This window comes from Lampetra planeri, chromosome 4 (assembly GCF_965212315.1).
Source record: "Lampetra planeri chromosome 4, kcLamPlan1.2.h2, whole genome shotgun sequence".
NCBI lineage: Eukaryota > Metazoa > Chordata > Hyperoartia > Petromyzontiformes > Petromyzontidae > Lampetra > Lampetra planeri.
The window spans coordinates 5,737,662-5,763,953 of record NC_136110.1 but is presented as its reverse complement, the minus strand read 5'-3'; the positions used below and the strand labels follow the sequence as shown (position 1 = coordinate 5,763,953).

Genomic DNA, 26,292 nt, shown 5'->3' with positions numbered 1-26,292 from the left:
GTACCCGGCCGGGTACGGGGGTAGGGTACGGCCGGGTACGGGTACGCGTTTGCGACCCTGGTGTGGCTGGGTACGGAATCAAAACCCGTTTGCGACCTCTGGTGCTCGTGCACTAACCATGACCCCACGCATCACCCTAGACACACGTAGAGCAGGTCACCACGAGGGACTCCACAGGCCGCAGATTTCACATTGTTGCTATAAAGCAATATAACAGGTGTTGGTAGAAGTTCTCAGCATCTGGTGCCACACGGAAGCACCCGTGACGTGTGCGTTTGTGCGCCCAGGCAATCCACGGGTGACTGAAGAGGAGCGCTCCTTTGGTGATTTCGACGTCTTCATGAGCAACTCACCCTACAGGACCTTCAACTTCACCTACTCGGAGCTAGAGTTCGACAGGCTGATCGCACTCAACCACTACAATGTTGTCAACAATCTGCCGGCAATACGGCAGGCACTGCAAAGTGCCCTTAAGCGCACTAAACGAAGGGTTTTGCCGGCCAATAGCAACATTTGACCAAAATTGATCCCAACAATCTCAGGAAGGCATGGATAATCTTACTGGTTTTATTCAAAGCACAATATTAAATAGTACCTCATCTTTAATATATGTCAAGATGTACGATATTTTATTCGGGTTATTTTATTTGATGTGTGTGTTGCAATTTGGGCTATGGGGTTTTTTGTGAGAAATTTGCATACAAGATGTATATAAAAATTCTCACTAAAAAGGCAATCTGAAAAAATGTAAATGGTATGGAAGTCTAAAACACGATTTAAAAGCATCACAAACTATTTATCAGGTAAAATACAATCTTCAATGTGCATGATTGTCTTTGCGAGGTTGAACATCCTAAGAGCACACTCACCAATAATCCAGTTTGCAGGGCATTATCAAATAAACAGTTTGTTGCAAAGTGAATATTAAAATACCCTGCAAAATTCCCAATGTAACCTAATGAGTTGTTCAGTAAAAAAACTTGCATGTTTTACATTCTGCAATTAAAAAATTTAATATACACATAGAATGGCCATATATGGTTTACCAGAAAGATACGTCATAGACATTGATTATCATAATAATCTGTAAATTGTGATGCTGTTCATTTATGTTATAAATATGCAGTGTGATCAGCCATGCTCATGAATCATTTTATAATTTTTCCTACCTCCACAACATTCTCAACCAATTATAATTACCCATGTTTTACATGTTCAAAATTGCTTTTTGACTTTTCCACACAAACAATATTCATGACCAAAAGATTGGATACACCAAAAAGTGATTAAAATAACATAAAATAGCTGTAACCAGGCAGGGCTTCTGCCCAGAATGTCAAAGTAGAATCTAATTTTGTCCTGAGATATAATGTCACCGCAGTTCGTTGAAAACACATGCGTCTGTTTGCCCAGGTTGCTTTACCCAATTCTACTCCTAAGGGTCACGTGGTGCAAAGGTGCTCAGAGCAATATGATCTGCAGGTTTTTGTTGATGAGGTCTGCAGCAGGTAGGTGGTTCTGATCCACCTGCTCGGCTTTGCTCTGAGCTGTAATGTACGATTATTTTTGTATTTTCAATGTTTTTAATAAAACACGTTTTGCAATATTGCAAGTACTTTAAGATGCAAAAGTGTGTTTGTTTTGATGGCCGATTCGCTCAGCTTGGATATATATCCAAGGACAAAACGATTCGAATTTTAGCATGAAAAATTATAGATTTGTCACGATTGTAGGTTTATCACTTTTGAGGAAATAGTTTACAATTTTCATCGAGTAAAATGTATTTTCCATATCCACGTGTTTTTTTTAAAGTAATTAATGGCCATCACCGGTTAGAACACAACGAAGGTTATAGTTTTGAGGCAAACCTCCCCCCCCCCCATAAACGATTGCATGATTGAGCAAAACAGGTTCATATTTAAATTTCCACTTCATGGAAATTGTTCTATTATAATAATTCTCTAGGCGATAGTGATAATTGGAGAATTAAGTCATGGACCCCATCAACTCGATGCTTATCAAGTGTCTGCTGTAGTCAAAATTATGGAGTGAATCATCCCAACCTTCCATTGCCACGAATATATTTCTTTGGGCACGTCATGCTCCATTAGTTTATCCCTGAATGCAGTTGCCCCTGGGGCTCGCGTCATGCCCCCAGTATGGAGGCTGACAACTATTGGATTAATGCAGTCTGTGGGTCACTGCATTGGTGGCCACAAAGTGAAGAAGACAGATCTGCATGTAAACTGCACCTGTGCATGCCAGGTTTTGCTGTCTTTTCTTACATTTAGCACTTCGTGTAAAATAATTGTCACGTCAATTATCCCATTGAGATGCTACTTACATTTCTATAGCGTCCATAAATATCTCTCCCATGTCTTATTACTACTAAGCGCAAATATTTTTTTTCCCACATAAAGCTTACTACGAGGTCCATTTTTGCACATTTAAAGCCAGCAAGTTCTGATTTTGTAGCTTCCAAAAAGTGTAATTGAATCATTGACTTTTGAACATCACAAAAATATGATTTCATTATGCAGTTTTTTTTGGTTTAACTACATTTTAAGATGTTTCAACTGCATTGAAATAATAAGTATCAAGTGAAAGGCAAAGTGATGGGATAATTTACTCAATTAAAATGTATCGGTGAGCATGAGGTGATCACATTTTGACAACAGCATTGTACAATGGAATTAGAAGTAGTCGATAAGTACCGTGATTACCACATTCCATATAAAATTATATACACACAAGAAATCTATACACTAGCTACACGAAACTTGAATAGATATTAAGCTTTGTATAGGGTGTAAATATTGAAGCATTATTTTCCATGAGGAACTGTACGGTTAGGTGGACTCCAGGGTGGAACTTCTTCTTGATAAAGAGAACGGCTCTTCCGCAGCCTCCGATCCAGCTTTTGCTGCGACTCTTTTTTGTCCTATAATGAAATGAAACATGATCATGTTTTCACATCAAAAAACCACTGTAAAGAGACTTCCACAACCTTAAAAACAAACACGTATTGATTATTGTTGACACTTCTCGTTGGTCTTAATATGTTGCATGCTTCGAGCAGTGGCCATGCAGCGAGTTTACATTTTCAGTTTCACTCCCCAACAACTGGACTTTTTTATAGCAAGGCTTACACGCTGGGTGTTCTTGGTTTTAATAGGCTTAAGGAACCCCTCCCGTGCATTGCTCTTGAGGTATAAAACCTTTCGCTCCTTTTGAAGTAAAAGAGCACAGTACTGCGTATGCCAACCATATAATCGGGGTGGCTCCCAGGTGTAGAGTACTTTCACAAATGTTGTATTTACATATGCACAAAAACTGTACATTATACAAGGTTACTCACCATCCAGTGTTCATATTCATCCTGGGCTTGCCTCTCTTTGCATTCCTTAATGGCCCTCTCCTCCACATCCCTTTTCTTTGCTTCTTTTAACTCTTTTTTCTTATCTTTCAATTCTTTGTCTTTTTGCTTCTTCCTTGAATAGGCAGCATATTAAAACCACTGAGTCTCACAACACACCTAAGTACGTTAATTTGTTATATGTTTAAACAGTTCAACATAAATCAAATTGTCTCATGCATGTAACAAAGGAGAATTATTACGACGGTGATAAAAACTGGAATCGTATTTCCAGTTAAGTAAAATATAAAATGGCACTTAGGATGGTTATGTTTACGTACATTAATTGAGTGTAACTTTTTACATAGCGTTGTGTATTTAAACCATTTGTTAAGTATAACAAATAGGTAAAGACATAACTCCACTCAGCTTTCAAATTAATGTATTTCTGGTATTCATGTGGCTGAAAATAAGCAATCTACATGTTAATCAGCTGCAACGTGCCAACATTCATATTATGTAAATGTTCAAAGCATGTGGTAAAACAATCATTTCTGGCACTTGTAAGCTGACGGTGATCTGACCAGTGTCTGCAGTGACTGTTCCTTTACATATTACTCAATGCAGAACACACATAAAACGACTCCCACACGGCCACTTTTAAAGCATATTAAGTTAATATAAAGGCAAAAAATGTTAGATGTGATTGCTATTACATGTGATGTAAATCCAAATTGTATCAATGTTGACACATTACATCTATAACTCAAACTACATTATTACAATACTGGTGTTACCATGTCAATTTACATTTAAATACACCTAGCTCAATGTCATTCATGTCCGAGTCTCTAAGAGCATTTGTGAAGTTTTGTTCTCGTACGACAACTGTTGCCATGCACCTAAACACTATAGAGCACAAGGCATGTCATAAAAAATACTTCTGACTTATTGTACCAACCATATGATATTGGGGTCCCAGTATCACATCTGCCCACATAATCCCCTTGCTGGTTGACATTACATTAGATGTCTTGTGCCCAATGCCCATCTATCGCAAGGCATCAGTAGAGGTCAAAATACTTTATTCATTGCATATCAGTCCTGCGTGCAATCCCGCTAGATTGTTGGGAGTTGGGAGATTCAAGAAAGAGTGGATTCCATTATGTGAGTGGTCACAAAAAGTAACTGAATGGCTTCTCGAGACTTAAAAGATGCATATAGTCATGTCCTGATATGGCAGGAGCACAAGAGGTTCCTAATACAGGTAGTCCCCGAGTTACGATGCTCCGACTTACGAAATTTCGATCTTACGATGGCGATAGCGATAGGACAAAATTGCCATCAACAACCTAACATCGTTAAAGTATGCAGACGACGGACAGAATCTTGGTGAGTACAGTACAATATGATACGTTACGATACGTACAATGCATGTATGATACGTAGCTTTAGCGATTTCATTTTAAGGTTACCATGATACGATACGTTCAATGCATGTTACACTTTTTATAGCAGATAGGATTGTTTCCTGAAAAAACTTTCTATTAAATAGCAGTTCATATAGGTAGGCTAAGAATTGACATTTTACTGTGCAATACAGTATTGTAATTAATAAATACATACAGCATATAGTTTATACAGTATGGTATTGTAAATTGCTCTGTTTTGCGAAATTATCACCATTCTTTAAGACTCCTGGGTAGGCTAGGCCATCTTCGACTTACGATATTTTCGACTTACGATGGGGTCGTCGTAACGCATCTCCATCGTAAGTAGAGGCCTACCTGTATATGTTGTGGAAGGCTGGTGGCTACAGTGTAGACAGAGCAATGGATACAACTTCACACGGGGAGTCTACAGTGGTGCTTCTGAGGCAGTGGGACACTGCACAGAGCCCCAAGAGATGGTGCAAATATCCAGGAACGTGGGAGATGGTCTGACATGATGACCTTCTGAGAGCAACCTAGGTCTTCTGGGTCACTTCAATCCCAAGCACCATGTTGGCTCCAAGTTGGGAGGCATTTTCACGTTAAAGTTATCTATTGTCCACGCTGAGCTTTACTTAAATTAATTTACTGATGTAGGCCGGCATGTGGGCCATGTTAATCATGTACCTGGGGCCCCAGCGTGATATAGTTGACAGAATGTGTCGTAAGCTTTAGGTTTTTATACTTCTAACGCTTTTCTGGGCACTAAATGGTGCTGAAAAAGTGAAGGGACCTGGTGATGGCTGCCAGTGAAAGTCAGGTTGAGGTAAGAACCTAGTTTTCATCATATGTAATGTGCACTCATTGCCTCCATGTCAGAAGGACTTACCATGTGTCGTATAACTTCTCTGCTTCCTCCTTTTTTTGGTCCATTTTCTCTTTTTCCTTGTGTTGCTTATCACGCTCAACTGATTTCTCTTTGAGACATTCTTTCAAAATATGCTTGTCTTTATCTTCTTTCCACCTCTCAAAGGCCTGTGTAGGTCAGTATGTGGAAAAAAGAAAAATTAGCAACACATAAAAAGAGATTTATAACCATGAAACCACTGAAATAGACAACTAACCTTAACATTTTGTCACTTGATTCTTACGGTCGGCTATAATCAACACTTGAAAAGATAATGACAATTAGATTGCAAAAGTTATGATGACAGTTTTCATTACAGGAAGACAAAATTTACTTTGCACTATAAATTCAATCGGTAATTATGTTGCTGTCTATTTAATAACGTTGACGTGTGTAATCATATTTTGGTCTCACTGCCTTTTTTGCATCTTCGTTGTGTTCTTCCTTTGCTTTGTCGGCCTTCTGTTTCTCTCTGTCTTCTTCGATTTTTTTCTTCTGCTGTTCCGCAATGGACTTTTTCTTCTGCTTGCTCCAGGCCTGGAAAGTGCTCTCCACTTCCATCTTCTTGTCCTTCTTTTCTTTCTGTAAAATTAAATTCAGACCCTTTTAAAATGTTGTTTGTTTTGTATAACCAATGCATATTTGAATGTGTTTTATTCATTTCCCAAGTGACTGTATTCCTTATGTATTATTTGTGTTGGCTTTGACAGAGAATGTTTTGACTGACAGAATGTAAACATAGGCTATGGACTTTTATGTACATGATAGAAGTGACATATACCTTTCAAACAATTTGTAATAAGGATGTATGCTTTATGGTATTTTTCATTGCGTAAATATAAAGTCTACAGAAGGAAAGATTGACCTATTTGACATTGTAAAGTGTTAGTTTTTTTTTTATTAACGTTTAATCAGTGCTATGAGTTTAAGAGCAAACATTAAAAATACAAATAATGATGATTATCAAGTCACTTGTTGTTGTGATTAGTGATAAGCCTCACCTGCTCTTTTATCTCTTTCTCCCTTTTTAATCGTTCTTCAATTTCTTTTTGCTCCTTTATTGATGCAGTCTTTCTCTTTAACCACTCCTAATGCAAAAAAAACAAATAGAACATGTTTCCTTAAGTCATGATTGACAATTCAGATATAAATCTATTCTCATGGTCACATTCTTAAAACGATCATAAATCAATGAGATACTCTACACAGCAGATTGAACACACTTTTGCCATTGTTAGAATGGTAAAAAAACATCATATAGAGCTATGATGGCACAACCTAGAAGATCTATACAGGTGTATTTGCATTTTAGCTCAGTACGTACCTGATAAATAGATGCACGGATGGCATCGGGACATTCAGGGCTCAAACTGACATTCAGCTGCGACCTGAAATCAAGCACCTTGAGCGTGCCCAAGTAACGCGACTGTGCAGAGATTGGTCGAGGGCTTCGTCCTCTCTGGGACTTCACGTACGTGCGGTTCAGAGAACTTGCCGTTTGGCTGCACACACACGGACATGCGTGCACAAAGAAATACTTGCGCATTACACCGTTTAATTCTGCAACAGGAATAACACGTATAGTGCAGGGATGCTGCTGTGGTGTAATTGTTATCAAATCTGGACATGCAATTTAGAGGTCCATACTCTTTGGTTTTTTCGGTAAAGTCACGTAGGTTAAAAGAAAAAATTACAGTAATTTTGCTGTGACGGTTCCACCTGAAGACGGAAGCTTGTGTTGCCTCCGAAACGTCATGATTTAATGTATTTGTTTTCTTTTAACCTACGTGACTTTACCGAAAAAACAAAGAGTATGGATCCTTGCAGTCACGAAAACTGCAAATCTAGATATTTCGAGGTCGCACATTCGATCTCCTGGAAACAATGAGAAAGTTTTTTTTCAAATCCACCCCCTGCTCCCATCTACCCAGCAGTATAAATGGCTACGCTACGGTTAGTTTATCAGCAGGTCGCATATGGTGGGGTGAAGTGTGTGTGTACACCTACCACTTGCAAAACGTCTCGCCAGCGTGGAAGAGGAGACCAGAATACCCCTCGAGATAGGTTACCTCGAGTTCCCTCTGAGAGGCCCTTCCGCAAGCGGTATGATCAAGTAATTTCAGGGCTGCACCTTTACTTATTTAAACTGCACATTGAGCGATTGCGAATTTATGAAGATTGTTTGCCTCAAAAACATGTTCAGTTATTTTTGTTTTAAGTTTTAATGTTAATGGTGAATATTTTCAGCTTCCTTCTATACCACTGTTGCTGCAGTGTGGATTTATTTTTGAACAACACATTTTCAAACTGTTTTGGAGTCCTATTATAATGTACATATAATTGTACCATATTCTTATGTTATCTAATTGGACTATGAACATAGATGGGCAGGCCAGGTGAAATTTATCTTGGAAAGGTGAAGCATATTTTGTACCTTGTATGTGACAAGTTTTCAAACTGGTCATCAATTGTCTCTGAGTGCATTCCACCTCCAGTGCCCTGCAAGAAGACATGAGGGCAGCAAGGTGAATAATTGCGATAGGGTGATGTTCTGATGCTAAGAATGACATAATATAATGGAGGTGATGATTACATAACCCTCAACAGCAATACAAATGTAAATGGTACTCCAACTATACCTTCTTACAATGTATATAGAAGTTGGCGCTTCAATAACCATCAAAAATATTTGATTTCCTTCTTATATGAGGTGTGGTGCTCATGTCCAGTTTACAGCCCTAATTCGTAAAATTTGCACACCTGTTGGGCTGAGAGATGGCCAGGAGACATCAATACATAGCTGGGTTCGTGAACCCATTTGTAAGAACCTATGTGTACTATCCCATCATATGCGTGGTGGGTTTTCTACGTGTACTCCAGCCTGCTCTCACATGAAAGCAAAACACGAATACATAAAGGAATTCGCCAGCAATGCGAATGGAGGATCCTCCTGAACAACAATCTCGACTCGGAAGTGCTTTATGGAAATCCCTTTTCAGTTATTAAACAAATTAGCTTAATGTACCGTTTTGTTGTTATCACAGTCTGCAATTATTGGAAAATGTATTCATATGCAATACATTTAAATATGACCACAACTGATTGAGATTGGCTCAAAGCACTTATCCTGAATGGACCCACTGAAATGTGGATTGATTGGAAAAGGTTCAGAATGGGATTATTTATCAAATAAGTAATCATGGCCAATTAGACCGAAACCATGAATCCCGAGTACATGCTATGTCAACATGACAAGAATTTGGCAATGTGCTTGAGTAGGATAAGATAATTTCACTCATTAAAAATGTATTGACAATTATATTCAACATTAAAACCATTATCCTCCACTCATATAAGTAGTGCGCATGCGCACACGCAAAGCTATTTATGGGCAGCATTATTATCTGTATGATAAAATGTCTGCTCAACAAATCTAACATCTGAAACACAACAATGTTCACAAACTCCAGAATTATTACACATACTGGAGTGAGATGTTCGTTTTGTTCTCTCCACAATTATTCGGAAAAGAAGTGCTAATGCACTTTTCTATATGTAGCTGCCTTTTAGTAAGAGCCACGTAAAATAAAAGTGCGTGTGCTTTCAGGACATGTATGGGATGTCAATGCATATCAGTTAAATGGGCTACATCTGTTGAGTGCTAAGTTTTTGATGCAGTATTTATTATCCAGCAATTTACAAGTAATGTAGTAGCATATACGGGTCATCTAGCAGTAATGGCTTACAATTGGTATAAAATCAAGTTTGCAATGTCGAACACAAATTAGTTCTCAATCCAGCTCAGTCGTTTGAAAAACTACTCCTCCTCACAAAGAGTTTCAATTCCACTTGAAATTATTTTCTACCTAAATGGCAGATGACGGCAAACACGCTGCTATCACTGAATTAATTTTTGTTGGCAAAACTTACATGAATTATTATAATGCAGGGTGGTGATCAGTGCTGCAGAACACATGAATGTGTAGCTAAATATGAAATGCAACTGACATTTTAGGAATGTGTAGTGCCATAGGTGGGCCACACTTACCAGCAGTGGTGGACAGGGCCCATCTGCAGGTACCTCGGACCCCCAGGGGAGGGGCCACTGTGCCAGCCCAAGAGGGGAGGGGCTGCTGGGGGCTCTAGGATCCTAGACAGCTAAGCCCTCGGCGCCGGGCCCTAGGATCCCAGACAACCCAGACAGCTAAGCCCCTTGGCGCCACCAACGGGGGGCTGTGGGGTACCTGGGAGCACACACAGCCCTACCCCTTGATGGGCAAGAGGGATAAAAGAACTGCTCCCTGGCCGATCAGGGCCAGTCACAGCTCAAGACCCAAGACCAGCCAGCTTAGGATCCTGGACCCCCTCGTCCCACCTGTCCTTGTAAGGGCCGGGGACGCTGTGCGGGCCAGTGGTGGGACTCTGGAACTCCCGGCTCTGCGCCCTTGTAAGGGCGAGTTCCGAGGAAGCCAGAGTCTAGACTCGCAACTTGGCTGGGTCGGGTCAGGTAGCCTCCCCTAGGGTAATTGTAGCCGAAGGACCCCAGAGCGTAGCCAGAGTCAGGTACGCTAGGAGGAGGCTGTGTCCCTAGGCTGTGTCCCTAGGCTGTGTCCCTAGTCTGTGTCCCTAGGCTGTGTCCCTAGGCTGTAACAGAGTATCAGGACTGTTGGAGTGTTGTATTGTAATAAAGAAGTTACCTCTACAAGTGTCTCTGGAACCCATTACAAATGTACCACTTCTCAGATGCAATTCCATTTTTGACAAGTGTCTGAATGCATGTTCCTCGACGCCTTGTCTGCACGTACCTTTCCGCCACTGTAGTTCTCTTGGGAGATTTCTGCCAGTGTGTTGTCAAAAAGCTGACCTTCTGTTGACTGTGGGTCAATTGTAGAGTTTTTCGCAGTGGGCCGGTGTGATTCTGGCTTGTAAGGGGGTTGGCCGTATTTCACGGGCTCCTCTGGAATGAATGTGACCAGAGACTCTGATGAGGCTCGTCTGCTCATTGACTGAGGTCCGCCAATAAGTGTCTTCGAGTCCCTGCCTGCCAATCAGAATTATTTTTTCAGCATTTTATCATTCCATTGCTAGATGCAAGCTTCCTCATGCTGTGCTGGTGATGGCATGGGGAGGCCTTCATCCAGCAAAGGACTGACAAAGGGCAATACATTACCATATTTACCAGCACATTAAACTACTTTAAAAGATATAGGAATTTAAGGATTCACCCCCTCCCGGTTTGATTAATTGTCACAGTCTGGGGTCACAATGTGATTCAAATACATTTAATGTTACGACTTTGCATTTAGTGGATGCAAAGGTCACGTGAATCAATAACATATAGCATGTACGAATTGAATGTAATCACACAATTCTCTGCATTGTGAACATAATACATTTTACTCAATGAATGTATTATTACTAAAATGCAGTATTAAAGTGAAGCACTAATTGCAACAAATAATTTTTAATAACAGGATGCTACAAGATTTATAATACAATTTTAGTCATACCTTAAAGCCAACGGCAAGAAAAAGAACAAATAATATGTTGAAACCAAATCATACAAAAATGGTTTGATGTCCTAAAAGTGGTTCTATTTGATTCACATTAATTTTAAGTTAAAAGAAAATCTTGAATCGAAATACATTTACAATGTTTATTTTTTCAAAGGGACTTTTTATACTTTAAAATAGCAAAAACTTACAAACTAAGTGAACTCTTGTACATGTTTTAATGTACTGATTTTAAGTACATTTGAAAATCTTGTGCAATTCAGACAAGACTTATAATGGAGCAAATTTAAATAATTACAAGACTCGCTGATAGGTTACGTCACATTTGAGATACATATTTTATTTCAACCAACTTATTCAAAAAAAAATATTAAGGAATAATCAATACCCTTTCAATCAAACATTGACAAGAAAAAGTATAGATATAACGATAACAAAAAATGGACATAATGAAATTGGTTCTTTAAATGGAAATTTTTTTTTTCAGAAATGATTGTACCAGATGGTAATGCTCCATTGTCGGTTGGGTTGGGGTCAGGAGAAGGTGGTCGAAGTGAAATATCCCCGGAGATTTCTCGTCGCATTTCCTGCAAGGTAAATGCCATAATCAGTTCGCTTTGTCTAAATGTGTGTAGATTGCTACAGCAGATATAATACCAGGCAAAACCAGGCTTTTACACTTTACATATGCAGCAACACCATTCACTCAAATGACAACATCGTATTATATTACAGTCAGATCTCATGAGTAGCAATGTGTGAAACAAATACAAATCCTGGGATCCAAATTTGACATTTAAAATCGAAATATTCACCATACAGGTCAATGAAGAAAACAGCTTTTGAAGATGTCTAGATAATACCAAATTTATGAGTACTTCTATATATATCGTGTTTCATACTATCAAATGATTTTCCTTCAGGCAACAGATATGCTTGGCAAAAACAGGAAACAATATATGTAATCGTTGACAGGGAGCACACGGACCTGGCATGTGCGACCGTCTTCTACAATTTTCAACCACCGTTCTGACAGCATGTCATTGTGGCTGATCTAGTGTCTCTGGGAAATGATGAAATTGTGGCCGCTCAGTGCTCATTTTCATACAGTGATGGAATGCTCATGCAAAAATAAGGCTTGGTGAAATGGTAAAATTATATAGAATGCAAAATATTTGCAAATGTATAATACATGAGATACTACTCATACCGCTGTTAACTTCTTTTGAAACAAGAGTAGACTTAGGATGTATAATAATGAAGATAATTGCATAGTTCAAAATAACTGTTGCCTTTGTCCCCTGTCACAAACTAAACTGATGTGATCAGGTGGAAATTTGAGAACACAAGTATAAACAAAAGCTCTAAACATTTTAATATATGAATTTTTAAACGATCCATCTTAAGATTTACCTATATTACATCTTCTCGGTTGAAATCTCGGTTGAAATTGTCTCTAAGCTGAGCAATCATTGGAAGGACGTTATCAACCAAGCAAAGTCGTAACTTGCTGTGGTGCTTCCATCCTTCCTGCCGTTTGGCTGTTATTTCCGACTCTCTGAGTTGCATTGCCCTGTTAGGTGCCTCTGCATTAACGGGCTGGGGTCTCACTAACATGGCCACCTCTGCTCCCTTAGCCTCGATGTATCGATGGTTCTGGCTGTGTGATGGGCTTTGTGTCTCACTGGCGTGACCACCGTTGCAGTGATTCTCTTGCGTGGACGCGCTTGTCTCTCACAGCGCAGTTGCGCCGCAGCTTGTCTTACACATAGACATGACATTAACCTGCTTAATCCCCCTAATCTTGTGTTGCGATCAAAAAGGCCGTGATATTTTTTTTATTGAAAAAGTTAAACAAATAAATATTTATACGCAGCAACAAAGGGGTTTTGGTGTCTTTTCAGCACTTGAAACAAAAGGTAAGTCAAATTATAGATTTGAAGCTTTCGTGACTGCAAGGATTCATACTCTTAGGTTTTTTCGGTAAAGTCACGTAGGTAAAAAAGAATAATAATAATAATAGAAATAAAATAATAATAAATGAAAATAATTCAATTAAATCACGACATTTCGGAGGCAACACAAGTCTCCGTCTTCAGGTGGGACCGTCACAGCTAAATTTACTGTATCAAGTGTGTAGAATTAGTTCATTTTTGTCCATGTGCCCAGAAAATTCGACTTCAAACTGGGACTTGAGATCCACCATAGACCCAATGGGGAAAATAGATTAATATAAGCAATGTATATATTTTGTGAAGTTAATTAACTTTATTAAGATTATTAACAATGTAAGTTCATGTAAATGAAAGGATCATAGAAAAAATACTGGGGAAGCTGGTGGATATTGGCGAGAGTCTGTTTGTATTCAGACGGGGAAAGTCAACAATGGATGCAATCTTTGTGTAGTGGCATAGCGCTGGCTGCTGGCAGAAAAGGGCGTACGGCAGTCCTCACGTCAGCAGGCCAGGATATACACGAGAGGCTGATCTAGGGGAGAGTTCACAGAAGGGGCCCACCAGGAACCCGCTAGTAGATTCCGGAAAGGGGGCGTGGCCGGGACGGAGCGAGGCCACGCTGACAGTATAAGAGGGGCCCCTGTAGGGGACCTCGAGGCTGTTGTTGGAGTGGGATTCCCGTCGTGCTATTGAAGTCCATCGTCGCCATTCTTTTCGTCGTCTACACCATTCTTCTCGTCGTCGTCTCCGTCTCTACCATCTCGGTGTGCCGCTGGTCAGACAGCCTACCAACTCTCCTGGCCGAGTAGAGTCGCCGACAAATATACGGACTAAAATATTAAGTGTGTCAATCCCGATGGTGCTCGTTAATAAAGAAGTGCCTCCAAGTCTTATAGTCTCCGAGTTAGTCACTACATTTGCACTGAGAGTATTGATGGAGAAGTTCAGAGAGAAGAAACGGGACCTGCATGTGGTGTTTATTGATCTAGAGAAAGCGTACGATAGAGTGCCGAGAGAGCTCATCGGGTGGTGTATGAGATGAGGTAATCCTGAGGTATATGTCCAGCTGATTCAGCATATGTATGAAGGAGGAAAATGCATGTGCAAAGCAGCTGTGGGGTTTTGGAGAGCTTTCAAGTCAAAGTGGGAGTGAGGCAAGGCTCCACCCCGAGTCCCTTCCTGTTCATCCTGGTGCTGGACACACTAACAAGAGATATTCAGAGGGAGCCCCCCTGGTGTATGCTGTTTGCAGATGACATTGTGCAATGTGGTGAAAACAGAGGGGTAGTGGAAGATGATTTGAAGATATGGGTGCAAAGATTGAAGGGAATGGGTTGAGGATGAGTTGGACAAAGATGGAGTACATGGTGGCAAATTTCAGTGGAAAAAATGCAGGATTGCAAATTGGAAGTGTCCAGTTAATGAAGACAAACGAGCATAAGTATCTCGGTGTAACGATGTGTGTTCATGGATCACTCGAAGGAGAGATGAGAACAAGGGCTGCTTGGCTGAAATGGCGATAGATGACTAGTGTGGTGTGCGATAAGAGGGTCCCAGTTTGGTTGAAGGGAAAATTGTATAAGGCAGTGGTGAGGCCGGTGCTGTTGTATGAGGCCGAGTGCTGGGGCACAAGAAAGAGGGAGGACCAAGCTATGGTAGTTACAGAGGTGAGGATGTTGCGGTGGATGTTTGGGGTTTAACAAGGAAGGACAGGGGGTGAGAAATGAAGAAGTGAGAGGAAGACTTAAGGTGGTGGAAATCACAGAGAAGATGAGAAAGAAAAGGCTGTGGGTGTGGTTCGGTCATGTTCAGAGACAAACAGGAAAATTACGTGGGTCAGAAGGTGCAAGTGATGCAAGTGGAAGGAAAGAGATCAAGAGGAAGGCAGAAGAAGAGGTGGGGTGCAGGACAGGGCAGCATGGAGAAGGTTGACAAGGACAGCGGACCCCCACATGAGTGGGACAAACGCGTGGAAGAAGTTTATATAAATGAAGTAAATGTTTCCAAAATTAAAATACATATAATAGCATGGATATTATATTACAAACAGGTATAATGGTACTTGAGTTATTTGCATATTCTTACTTTATTAGGAATATATTTCATAATTACTGCTCTAATATACATAATAGTATGTAATGGAGTGCGTAAGTGGTTGACTTATCACTTGATAGGAGTGTTTATTACAAAAGTTACAAGGTATGAGCTTCACAAATATATGGGCACATTCTACATTTCAAGGGTAGCAAAGTCCGACCTTTGTGAGGTCAAATTTATGTATTTTTTACGTGAACATCTGATTTTGTAGCTAGATTCATTCAATGTTAACCTAGATTTATGACCCATGTTACAAACACATGGACAGATAGATGGACAGAGGAAATCCATTAATGCTCTTAGCCTTAGCCAGAAAGCTTAAACAAATGTCTGGTGAATAAACTACAGGAACTTCTGCTTAAGGGCTTACCTGCCGAGCAGAATGGCGCAATGCTGGAGTCGGTGCAGGTGTTTCTGATGGAGACAATGGTCGGCGTTGTGTCGAGGCAGACACCCTACACTCGTAAAGAAAAAAAAACACATAAAATATTTTCCTACTCCTTGTTTGATAACTAATTACGTGAAATAATTTCATCCTAAACTATTCGGGTAATATAAACAATTTCCATCAAATAACAAGCATGTATGTTTCAAAAATATAAAGTCTTTAACGCAGGGTTTGCATTGGATTTTGCTCAAAGGAGGTGAATATACACATGCGAATCATGGGAAAAGGTTTGACACTTGAAGTAAACAAGATCCTTAAAGGTACATATCTTACAGACTATGATTTCTTAATTAAAGGACACTACATGTGCAATGCAATTATGACCTTGAGGTTGATGACAGAGTCCGAGCTGGCGAAGGAGAACGGCTACTTTTGGTCATTTCTGAAGAGAAGTCATCCGAATACCCTTCCGCTGAGCTCCGACCTGTGGCTGCCCTGTTACGTGGCATAGGTACTGGCGTTGATCTGCCTTCTTCATTGCCTGTAGTATAAATACACAAGCGTGGAAATAAATTAGTCACATCCAGTCGAACATGATCACGTGCTGTAGAGGTAAGAGTGTGGATGCTCCCACCTCTTTTGAGATGTCTGGCAAGTGTGGAAGAGGACTGTAGTTCAAAATAGAGTGGCGCTCTCGGGCTCCCTCTCATGGAGGCCCTTTCCCCAGCTGTGACGGGAGCAAGTATTTGCAGGGCTGCACCTTTACCATCTTTACCAAGATTAATATATTTAATTACTCTTTACATTTTTTGTACATTTCAGCAATTCCCACATGAAGGTTATGTTTTAAAAATGTAATTTTGTGATGTTTATGTCATCATCTTAGAAACACATTGATTTCTACTGTTCGTAGTGGTTACCCATTGTTAACAAAGCGTGTTTATATATTTTCTGCCTTTTAAAACTATAGGACTCCAAGCCTATGTTTCTGTTTTATCAACAAATTGTATTCACCATCATGTACTCTAAATGATGCTTTATAAAATATGCAAGTTAAAAGCCAGTGTCTGCCTGTGCAGCAATATGGTAGCACTCATCTCTTTTGGCACCACTTAGCCAGTGGTGTAAATTCCAGGGTTGGGATCCAGTTTCTCTATATGACGATGTGCATAAATATGACAAATATTTTAATATGCAGTTTAAGCAACAATTCAGAGAAAATATGAAGTGTAATTAAAATGTTTCACATTGGAATACTTATTTACAACAATAAAGTGTTGAAATTGGACTACGATTGAGCAGCAGCGTCTAATACAATTTTTTTTCTTTATTTTCACCATCCTCTTCCCAACTCCCTACCCATTCATCATACTCACTCATCGTTAACCACTCATTTTCACTTTCATTATCGTTTATTTCGCGCATTATCATATTCATGTACTCCCATCCTCATCAACTCATCTCATCACACTGTTTTGCTGTACCATTGCTGATTCTCTGTTCAGTGTCTTGGTTAAGGCGCTATATAAATTAAATTAAGACAAGGTGGCCCGTTACTAAAAAGCAATCATCTAGCTTGCAAATGAATGTCGGAAACTCAATCTAAGCTCAGCTATATGCATGTTAATTTACCCTGGCCAAGATGTGGTTAAGAATGTACAATTCCACATCTTTAACACTATTCTATCAATGAAACACTTACATTTATGAAGATCACATACATGTTTGAATGAATTAATTTAAGTATGCCTATTTTGTATGTGCATTGTATTGTGCTATGAATCTTGACAGCCTTGAGTTTGATTTCTGACTATGGCTAACACCAATGGTGAGTGCTGATCCCCTCCCCAGTATGCCCTTCACCAACCCACACTGACCAGCTATATGGATGCATTTTAGAAGTGAAACACAACATTACTTTCAAAATAGTGGTGTGTGGCAGCAACACATTATTTTAATGTAGCAGATATGTTCCTTCAGGGACCAGTTGCCTCAGAACACAAATTAATGTTTGGTATCTGCTGTAAATTCCGAACCTTATCATCATTATTTCGAGGGCCAAATGCACCTATGATTATTACGGTTGGCTATGTACGGTGTGACAGAAGACCAAACGACATACAATTGCAGAAATAATGATGAGCACATTTTATGGACTTGCAGCACTTTTCAAACAATTATGTAAACTCCATTGGATGGATAGAACCTCAAGCCCCCATCCCCCACTTCTGCCCTTCCCTCTCCATTGGTCGTTCATGTGCAGTACGGTGGACAGCCGTCAGCCCCCACCTCCGGCCCTCTCAACTGCCCCGGTCACACATGCTGAGTTGGGTGAACAGGCACATAGACATGGAGATACAGAGAGATACAGAGAGTCACATAGACAGACACATACAGAGATATGGAGACACATGTAGCGACACACAAACACAAAGACATGCAGACACGAATACACTCAGACAAGACAAACGAAGACACACACAGAAATGGCAATACACAGAGACATGAAGACACACACTGACAAGGATACATTTACACAAACATGCAGTTGGGCGAATTCATGTCAAAGACTTTGGCAGTGCCACTTAATTTTATTGTTCTTGATAATATAAGGGGTTGTGAATGCTAAACTACAATGCATTCCCACCCACCCACCTGGGCTTACAGTGTTTTTGGGGGTCCTAGTATTACAGCAAAGAACCACAAATTTATCACAAAGTACCACAAACTCCCACAAATATATTCCAAAGTAACACACAAGCCTCCCCCCAATCCACAACCCCTTCCCAGCCATCCTTCCTCCTTCGCACAACCTTCTCGAGCCCCGGCCTGTGGATTAGGACGAGCAGGGATGAGGGGTCTTTGTGGTACTTTGCAGCAAATCTGTGATCGCCTGTAGTACGATGTGGGAATTAGTAGGACCGATTTCTTGATTTGGTGTACCACAAAGTTCAAGCAATCTTGAACATGTGCCGTAGAATTAAAACGATTGAAGAGCACTGCCTTAAAGTACCATCTCTAGGTGCTGAAATGCAATCCACTAAACGTACGCTTCCAACAAAAACTGCAATCGCCTGAGGTTTTACATGTGACAAATTGATTTCCTGTGTTCACAAATAAATCTTGCTTTCCTTGGCAGGTTCTAATAGATTCAGCTTTAATCTCTTTAAAAGCCCAACATATAGCCTGGGCAGTACACATGCTGCTAGTTCCCTTATTCACAAAATTGTCAACCATACCTTTCATATACAGCCCCAAGTATACTTTTAGGGCAACGTTCCATCTTGGGGATTTTTGTTGCATGCAGATAAAATAACTTTAATAAAAACAAAAAAAGCCAGTAAACAATCCAAAGCCTAATGGTATGCACAAAACACATTGTCTAAACAACCTTTGTTATGCCAAAAGGCAACAAAGCTTAATTACTGAAATACCAGTGACAACTGTCTGCCTATATTGATTGTAGAGGAGGGATTGGTCATTGTAGACAATCAATCCTTATAACTCATGTCTGATGGAATCATGCTTCGTTGTGACTCTTATTCCCCTCTAAACAAAACGCATGTTTAGAAAATAAGTTTTGAAATGTCACATGACAGATAAAATGCTGTTTAAAGGTGTCTGCATGAGCTTGCTTTTTAAAAATCTAAATCAATATAATGAAACCTTGACTTAAACCTTTCGTGACTGCAGGAATTAATATTCTTTGGATCTTTCGGGAAAGTCACGTAGACCGCTTGTGTTGCGATCGAAACGTCATAGTTTCTGTTTTTTTGTTATTTTCTTTGAACCTATCTACATGACTTTACCGAAAGATCCAAAGAATATAATATAATGAAAGTTTAAGTTTTCTGAATCAGCAAGAATCAGTCTTAAATCTTAAGCTGAAGAACAGTTCCAAAGGGGATGTTTGGAACAGGATATTTTGAATAGCCAATGGACCGACTTTCTACAAATATGTCTGCAGTGTACATTCGGCCAGATTGATACTTTGACAAAATGGTTGGACAAAATGTGTTGTCGATTTGTCAAATGTTAGCATGACAGTCACAAACCATGCAAATTATCGTCTAACAAACTGCCCACGTGTACTGGTCTAAATTAAAATATGAAGATGACCAAATAATTCGTAAAACAAAATTGTTATACAAAAAGACAACCACAAAGGTAATTTAACATTCGAGTATTTCAGTCACAGCACAGGCATTTGAAAACAGCTCTCACCTGTTAAAGAAGGAGAGGTTGCAAATGAGACTTGTCTGTCATGTGACCTGGGTCTGCGATGGCCCTCCCTGTTCGTTAACTTGCTGTCTTCAACATGCCCTTGGGAAGTGACATGTGGTTCCATCACGGAGTCAACTTGATCATCCACATGCTCCTCGACCTTTCGATCCCGTTTCAGGAAAGATGATCGTTTTCCTTCCGCAACTTTTTTTCCTTTTTCTTTGTCCTCTTCGTCATCCGACAGCTCAAAGTTAAATGCAAAACTCGAAAGCTTGTCACGTTTGTTAATCCTTCTGGATGCACGTCCTTTCCTTTTTATCGTTTTGTCAAACATCGCCAGCAATTCTAAAAAAAAACATGCTTTATGATATACATGTTCAGGCATACACAGAAAACTTTGATACACGTACCACTACGTAAGAGTGGTAGCAATTTATCCGAGGAACATTTTATATTCGCATTTTTTTATTGCTAAAAAGGCATCATCAAAAAGTTGTAAATAAAAGGACAAATAGTACATCATGTATGTAGTAATATATGGAAGCAAAAGTAATCAATCCAATTTTCATTTCGCTTACTGACAAAAAATGGTTCTACTATTTTCTCATTTTATTTGGTTCTGCATCCATCAACAGCTAAATAAATTTTAAATTTTGTGCATTAGCTACATTATGCTTGCAGTACACATGCAACAAAATTGTTTTACAGAATTTTAAGATAACTGCATACATTATTCGCATAAAATGGTATACTTATATTTACGAACGAAATTATGTTTCAAAACAGAATAGTACGCCTAATCGAAACAATACATAATGTTTAGTTTAAGTGGCACGTTCATATGGCACTAGTTTGTAAGACAAATAAGAAAAAAAATATTTGTATGAATGGTGGTAAATGATTGAGATTATACCAAAAGGCAACATTAGCAGCCATGATCTATCCACTACTGGATGAAGGCCTCCTCCAAGCAGTCTTGAGATGCAACAATCCATCTAGCTTCTTCACACAAACTGTGGCGAAAATCCTCTCAGGCACGGTCCATCCTTTGGCTGCATTTCCATAATTATTCTAGACCATTTTCAATCATTAAACACTTCAAAATAGTATACTACATATAGAAAAGTGCTCATGAATACTTATGATGGCCATTATTCTAATTTTCTTGATGAGATTTTGTAAAAAGAATAGGTGCAATAATGAAGACAATTGATATGCGATAAACTTACGGGGTTCACAATATCACGTTTAGACTTTTTTTCTTATTACTCCTTGTACCTTGTTATATATCTAACATTGGCTCTTATTTAAAAGCTAATGACACAGAACGTGTGCTGTGCTGTGTTAGGAAGTAAAACACTGCAGACGTGGGGGCATGCTCAGATAAGTTCAGTCTCTTACAATCACCACATCCACCATCACGGCATGCGATAACTGTGGCAAACATACTATATTAGACACTATATGTGCTATTTAGAGAAAAAAAGCAGATAACACAACTATTTCCATTACTGGAAGGAGTCTACATGAAATATAACACGAAAAAACCATTTAAATGAATTAAGGGGCCATCCATAAGTGACGTCACGCGATTTTGGCCGATTTTTAAATCCCCCTCCCCTCCCTCATCACACAAAATTAACTTGAAAATATTCAACGTCTAACTAAAACTGTAGATGTTCAGAATATTATATTGAAATTCTCTTATAATTATAAAATATTAAAAGTAATTATAACTATCAAAAAAATACTTAAAACTGTGCAGTAGAACGAAGCAAAATGGAGAGTACAATTATAACAATCACATATTCATTTCACAGAATGAAAAGCCCTGGTAGAATCATTATAATCAAAATGTTTAATAACAATCATTCAAAAAAATTACAAAATGTATGCTTCTCCATTCTCTTATGGAAAAGCAAAATGCTCCTTTATGGAATAAATAAAAGGTGACCTTAGTAAATTTAAATAATCAAATAGTTTATAATGAAAATTAATCGAAATTAGTGTTGTTATAACAATTATATTTAATTAATATTTATTTAAAGTTGTGCATCTTGATGTGACGTCACATTTCTCAAACCCCCCCCACCTCTCCCCCTCGTCACTCTGACCCCCCTCCCCCCCCTAGGTGCGTGACGTCATTTATGGACAGCCCCTAAGAGAAAATAAAAGGTGATGAATAAAATGTCAAAGTTATGACTAAAAAATATTCTTGTACTTTTAAAATTAATATATGGGATGGAAAATAAGTCTTCACATTTTATCAATCAAAGAGAAAATAAATTACTAAAAGACAGGGATTAAGGACTGAAGTGACCTAAACATAAAAAGAAAAAAATGCTAGGTTTTCATGATGGACAAATAATACTTGTAACTCTGCTTATGGAATGATTCATTGTTTGTTAAAATTAATACTCTTACACAATCTAGTTCAACTGCACCATTCACAACTGACCTTCATCATCTTCATCAATTGCGTGCTCTTTTTCTCCTTCATCTGTTAACAACCCTCTGCCTTTCCAGCCAGCAATGGTCTGTTCTAGTTCATCCTGCAGGCAAAGTGTGAATGTGTGATTGATCTAACATAAGAATCGTTCGCTCCGTGAATTCCTGTAATTGGAAGCTTATTATCACTGGTAATACTCTCACACATCATTTATGAGCTCCCACTTGTTAGTTTTATGTAATTTATAAAAGTGCGGTGTAGTGTGGGAATTTTTATTTAAAATGATCACATTTGGGACAAATTACTGTCACAAAGCATATAAGACGCACATGTCAAAATCAGTATAATAAATTAGTTGGTGTAATCTCTCCACACCAGTCAAATGTATGAAGGCAATACTGACATGTTATATATCTAACATGCCATATCAAATTTCAATGAAATAAAATCCCTTCAGAATGAAGAAATGAACACATCCTTTCTACTAAAAATATCCCATAACAGAAATAAATAAACCGGAGCACATTTATCCTACTGATTATGCATACAAAGCTACATTTCTTTATAAAATATGTTCAATACTTTCTGGAGTGGCAAAAGAAAAAAAGAAAGCATTTTCAAAAGATTGAAATGTTTTGATGACGTTCGTACCTGGAATGATGTCCGCTTTGACTGTTTGAGGCTCTTAGTATGGGCCAGCTTTGTGCTGGAAATTTCATTTTCAGGCATTCTTCACCGCAAACCAGGTAGCTTCAAAAGGGATTTCAAAAGGGCATTATGTCACTCTTCTTAAGAGGTATTGCTTGGCCAACCATATTTTATGGTTGATAACATCAATGCAATTTTATCAGCATACAATGTTTACATATACTCATACAGTTCTTGAACATATATAGTAATTTCAATAGATACATGGGATTACAACTATCAAAATAATATGAAATGTTAAGGACCTGTGTTGACAGTGGTGCACAAGACATATTTTATGGAGAATTTAATAGCAAATGCTGGCATATTACATTTTCTGAACCAAAATGCGCACTGTAAGTCAAGAAAAGAAAAGCCATTCCATGAAGTTGAAGTATGAGCATTTTAAGATTACATTATTGGTTATTCTTGAAAGACCTATGCAAATATATTACTCCTAACACTATTTTGTTCCATTCAGAAGAGACTGCAGTGCCTTTCAGCACACCTTATGAATATTACATATGCATGGGAAGTCACACATTCAGTTATCATGAACATTTCACGCGGGAAAATAACTGTTCAAAAAGTATTATTCTTTCGAAATGATCACCTTGATCCATTAAATTGCTTTTAGGATTGACAATCTTAAATATAATTCGGATCACGGGTCAACCTTGATCTTTTCTACTTCTTAAATTTGCTGAACTATTACGCCACCATGAGGTAGCAAAGTGTTCCTGCTGCACAGTCAGTGCTTGTGTATGACTACTATAGTGTGCTGTTGCTTCTTCTGAAAAAATGGCATATAAAAAGTAAATGTTCCTAATGTATTCTTTAACTTTCAGACAATAACGACGTCGAATGGGAAACGAGAACATTGACAACCCTCCTCTTTATGCCATGACTTTGTTCAACTTGTTAAAGGCCATATAAAGTTTAACCACTGTCCCCATGATTCCTTCGCTATGATTAAGCCACCATTCCATTCATTTTTGTACTCCTTTGTATCATCTCGTCCAGTCTTCCGTCTTGTTTGCATGTTCTTCTGTCTCATTTTAATTGTCCGTACTTTCTCTCGTTTGTAATGTATTGTTCTTTCTTGTGTGGAAACTCAGCGACCCGGGCACGGTCATGTACCCGTTCAGGTTCAGCGCACGACTGCGCAGTAGGACCCTACACTGTGAGCGGCGCAGCTCCTTGAACTCGGTTCCCCAACTTTATCTTCATCATTCAACCCGTCGGGAAGTGATCTTAAATAAACGTGCACTTGAATGGTATTTCATACGGGATTAGGTTATGTTAGAATTTCTCTGTCAATAATATATTTTTTGTAAACTTGCATTTGTATTTTCGGTCGAACATAAATCATTCCCTGATACTGAACTTAGCGAGGGGTCGCTATTTATGTGCAACTTATCTCTCTCTTCTTCTTGGTTCTTTCGGTAAAGTCACATAGAAGGGAAATAATAAAATATTATTATAAAATATTATTTCCCTTCTACGTGACATTACCGAAAGAACCAAGAAGATGAATCCCTGCAGTCACAAAAGCTTTAAATCGAAATGTATCTCTCTCTTTCGTTGTTAATCGTCACGACTGGCTGCGAGGGCCACACGGGTGAGAGTGTTTACTAAACGGTATCTTAACGATCCTCTTGGTGCAGGGTTGACCATGTAAATGTTGCAGGGACTTAGGCTGCGCCCAGCAGTTCGGTAAACTTCCCACTTGTTGCGATGGAAACGCGGCTTACCCGACCGTGAGGATTCTTAAGCTTTCAGGATATTTTCCGAGGCTCATAAATTTAGAAAAGGGCAACATTGGGATGTTTTTATTGTAAGACGTGAATAGGTTATCTCGGAAATCCAATACCAGCGGCATGACCACGAGAAACCAGACTGAGTTTTCAGTTCAGCTCGCAAATGTTCACGGCATGGGCCCTCTGCTGTAGCAATGGCGCTACCTTGCGGATGATTAAATGTTATGTTTAAAACGACACGCAAATGACCTACAAGTATTTCTACAAACTCAACAAATTCGTCAATAATACCGCCTTAAAATAAAAAAATATATATAATAGACGACATTTTGGGCATTAGTCCTTCACAATCATCCAGATGCAAACAAGCATAGCATAAGCGATGCAGTACGAAAATCAGGGCATTAATATTAATCTGTAATTATTACTTGCCTGAAATAAATATCTAATTTTCTTATTAAATATTAATCTCAAGTCTCTTCGTGGAAGTGACGAGGGTTGATAACGCATGCATTTACGTAGGCGCTCAACCGAGGTGCAGTACTTTACTGTGTATAAGCGCACACATATACAGTACAATATAAACGCGAGGCCCACTTATTAAAAGCATTGAGCAATAACGAACTAACGTAAACAATACGCGTAAAAGGCTTTAAACGTAAACAAAACGTAAATTCCCATCGCTCATCAGAGGCCTTGTTTCAGTTAACCCATCGGCACTCGGCGAGACACAGACATCGACTCCACAATACACAACAGGCTTCGCGTAGAGTTTAAAAGCACGATCCGTTTTTTGTTTGTTTGTTTAATAAAGCGATATAAGCAGCATGCAAAAAAACCCCGTCTATAGTTGAAACGAAGAGGTGCGGCCTACCTCCACGCCGCCTCAACGCCGTCAACCCCAATGGCGTCCCCATGCAGGCCCGCGGTTGCTAGGCAACCACCACTCCCCACGTCGTCAATGGCGACCGATATTCTAAATTTTCTAAATCTATACTCTTAGGTTATTTAGGTAAAGCCACGTAGGTAAAAAAATATATATAAAAATAATAATAAGAAAAGAAAATAATAATAAATGATATAAACGCGAAACGTCGTGATTTAATTTAGTTTTTTCATTTATTTTTATTTTATTATTATTAGTATGAATCCTTGCAGTCACGAAAGCTTCAAATCTAGAATCTTCTAAATCTCTTCTAAATCTATCCGCCGCTAGATGAAGCGTTAAGTATTTGACTATTCATAATATGGGTGTGGTGGATTTTTTTCTTGGGGGGGGGGGATCGTGTAAAAATAAATGTGTCGTTAAACCTGCCACCACCCGACACAGCCAATTTAGTGAGGTTTTGCCACCTAAACAGAACGTGGCCAATTCGTTACTCGGAGAGCAAATCCACAACTTTTACAATCTGAGTACGACGTTTCACCAGTGGTCCCATGGTAGAGGAGTCCGCGGTGTTCGTAACACAAGGGAAACTTTGGTTTAACACGTAGGCTTTCACCACCAATATCCAGGGTTTTTGGGTT

General features: G+C 39.0%; 2 protein-coding genes across 8 annotated transcripts in view; one reads left to right on the top strand and one right to left on the bottom strand.

Moving 5' to 3' along the window:
- Positions 1–1,621, top strand: part of PLA2G4F (phospholipase A2 group IVF) — a 63,175-nt gene extending 61,554 nt beyond the window's left edge. For 4 of the 5 annotated variants that reach the window (XM_078593120.1, XM_078593119.1, XM_078593121.1 and 1 more), the window contains one exon: positions 288–1,621. In XM_078593120.1, coding sequence (XP_078449246.1) covers positions 288–517 — 230 coding nt within the window. In that variant the 3' untranslated portion in view covers positions 518–1,621. The remainder of the gene's footprint in view (positions 1–287) is intronic. The other variant, XR_013585128.1, reaches the window with a different exon arrangement.
- Positions 554–25,731, bottom strand: LOC144717617 (uncharacterized). 3 transcript variants are annotated; one of them, XM_078593123.1, is made up of 15 exons: positions 25,640–25,731; positions 22,970–23,068; positions 22,328–22,421; positions 19,870–20,214; positions 16,030–16,186; positions 15,628–15,712; positions 11,705–11,792; positions 10,498–10,733; positions 8,127–8,191; positions 7,017–7,194; positions 6,694–6,780; positions 6,107–6,274; positions 5,675–5,820; positions 3,359–3,491; positions 554–2,941 (listed from the first exon to the last, which is right to left on the bottom strand). In XM_078593123.1, the coding sequence occupies exons 2-15, from the start codon at positions 23,045–23,047 to the stop codon at positions 2,825–2,827; spliced, it is 1,977 nt and encodes a 658-aa protein (XP_078449249.1). In that variant the 5' UTR covers positions 23,048–23,068; positions 25,640–25,731; the 3' UTR covers positions 554–2,824. The 3 variants fall into 3 exon arrangements, with proteins under 3 accessions (XP_078449249.1, XP_078449250.1, XP_078449251.1); XM_078593124.1 differs by having other exon boundaries at positions 6,110–6,274; XM_078593125.1 differs by having other exon boundaries at positions 10,498–10,649.
- Between the last annotated feature and the right edge of the window lie 561 nt (positions 25,732–26,292).

Excerpts from the sequence above, each read along its gene's own strand:
- LOC144717617 (XM_078593123.1), bottom strand. The coding sequence starts at position 23,047 with ATGCCTGAAAATGAAATTTCCAGCACAAAGCTGGCCCATACTAAGAGC. Across the intron at positions 10,734-11,704 it reads CAATGGAGCATTACCATCTG|GCAGGGACTCGAAGACACTT; the intron begins GTACAATCATTT and ends TCTGATTGGCAG. Across the intron at positions 3,492-5,674 it reads GAGAAGTTATACGACACATG|GAAGAAGCAAAAAGACAAAG; the intron begins GTAAGTCCTTCT and ends TGCCTATTCAAG.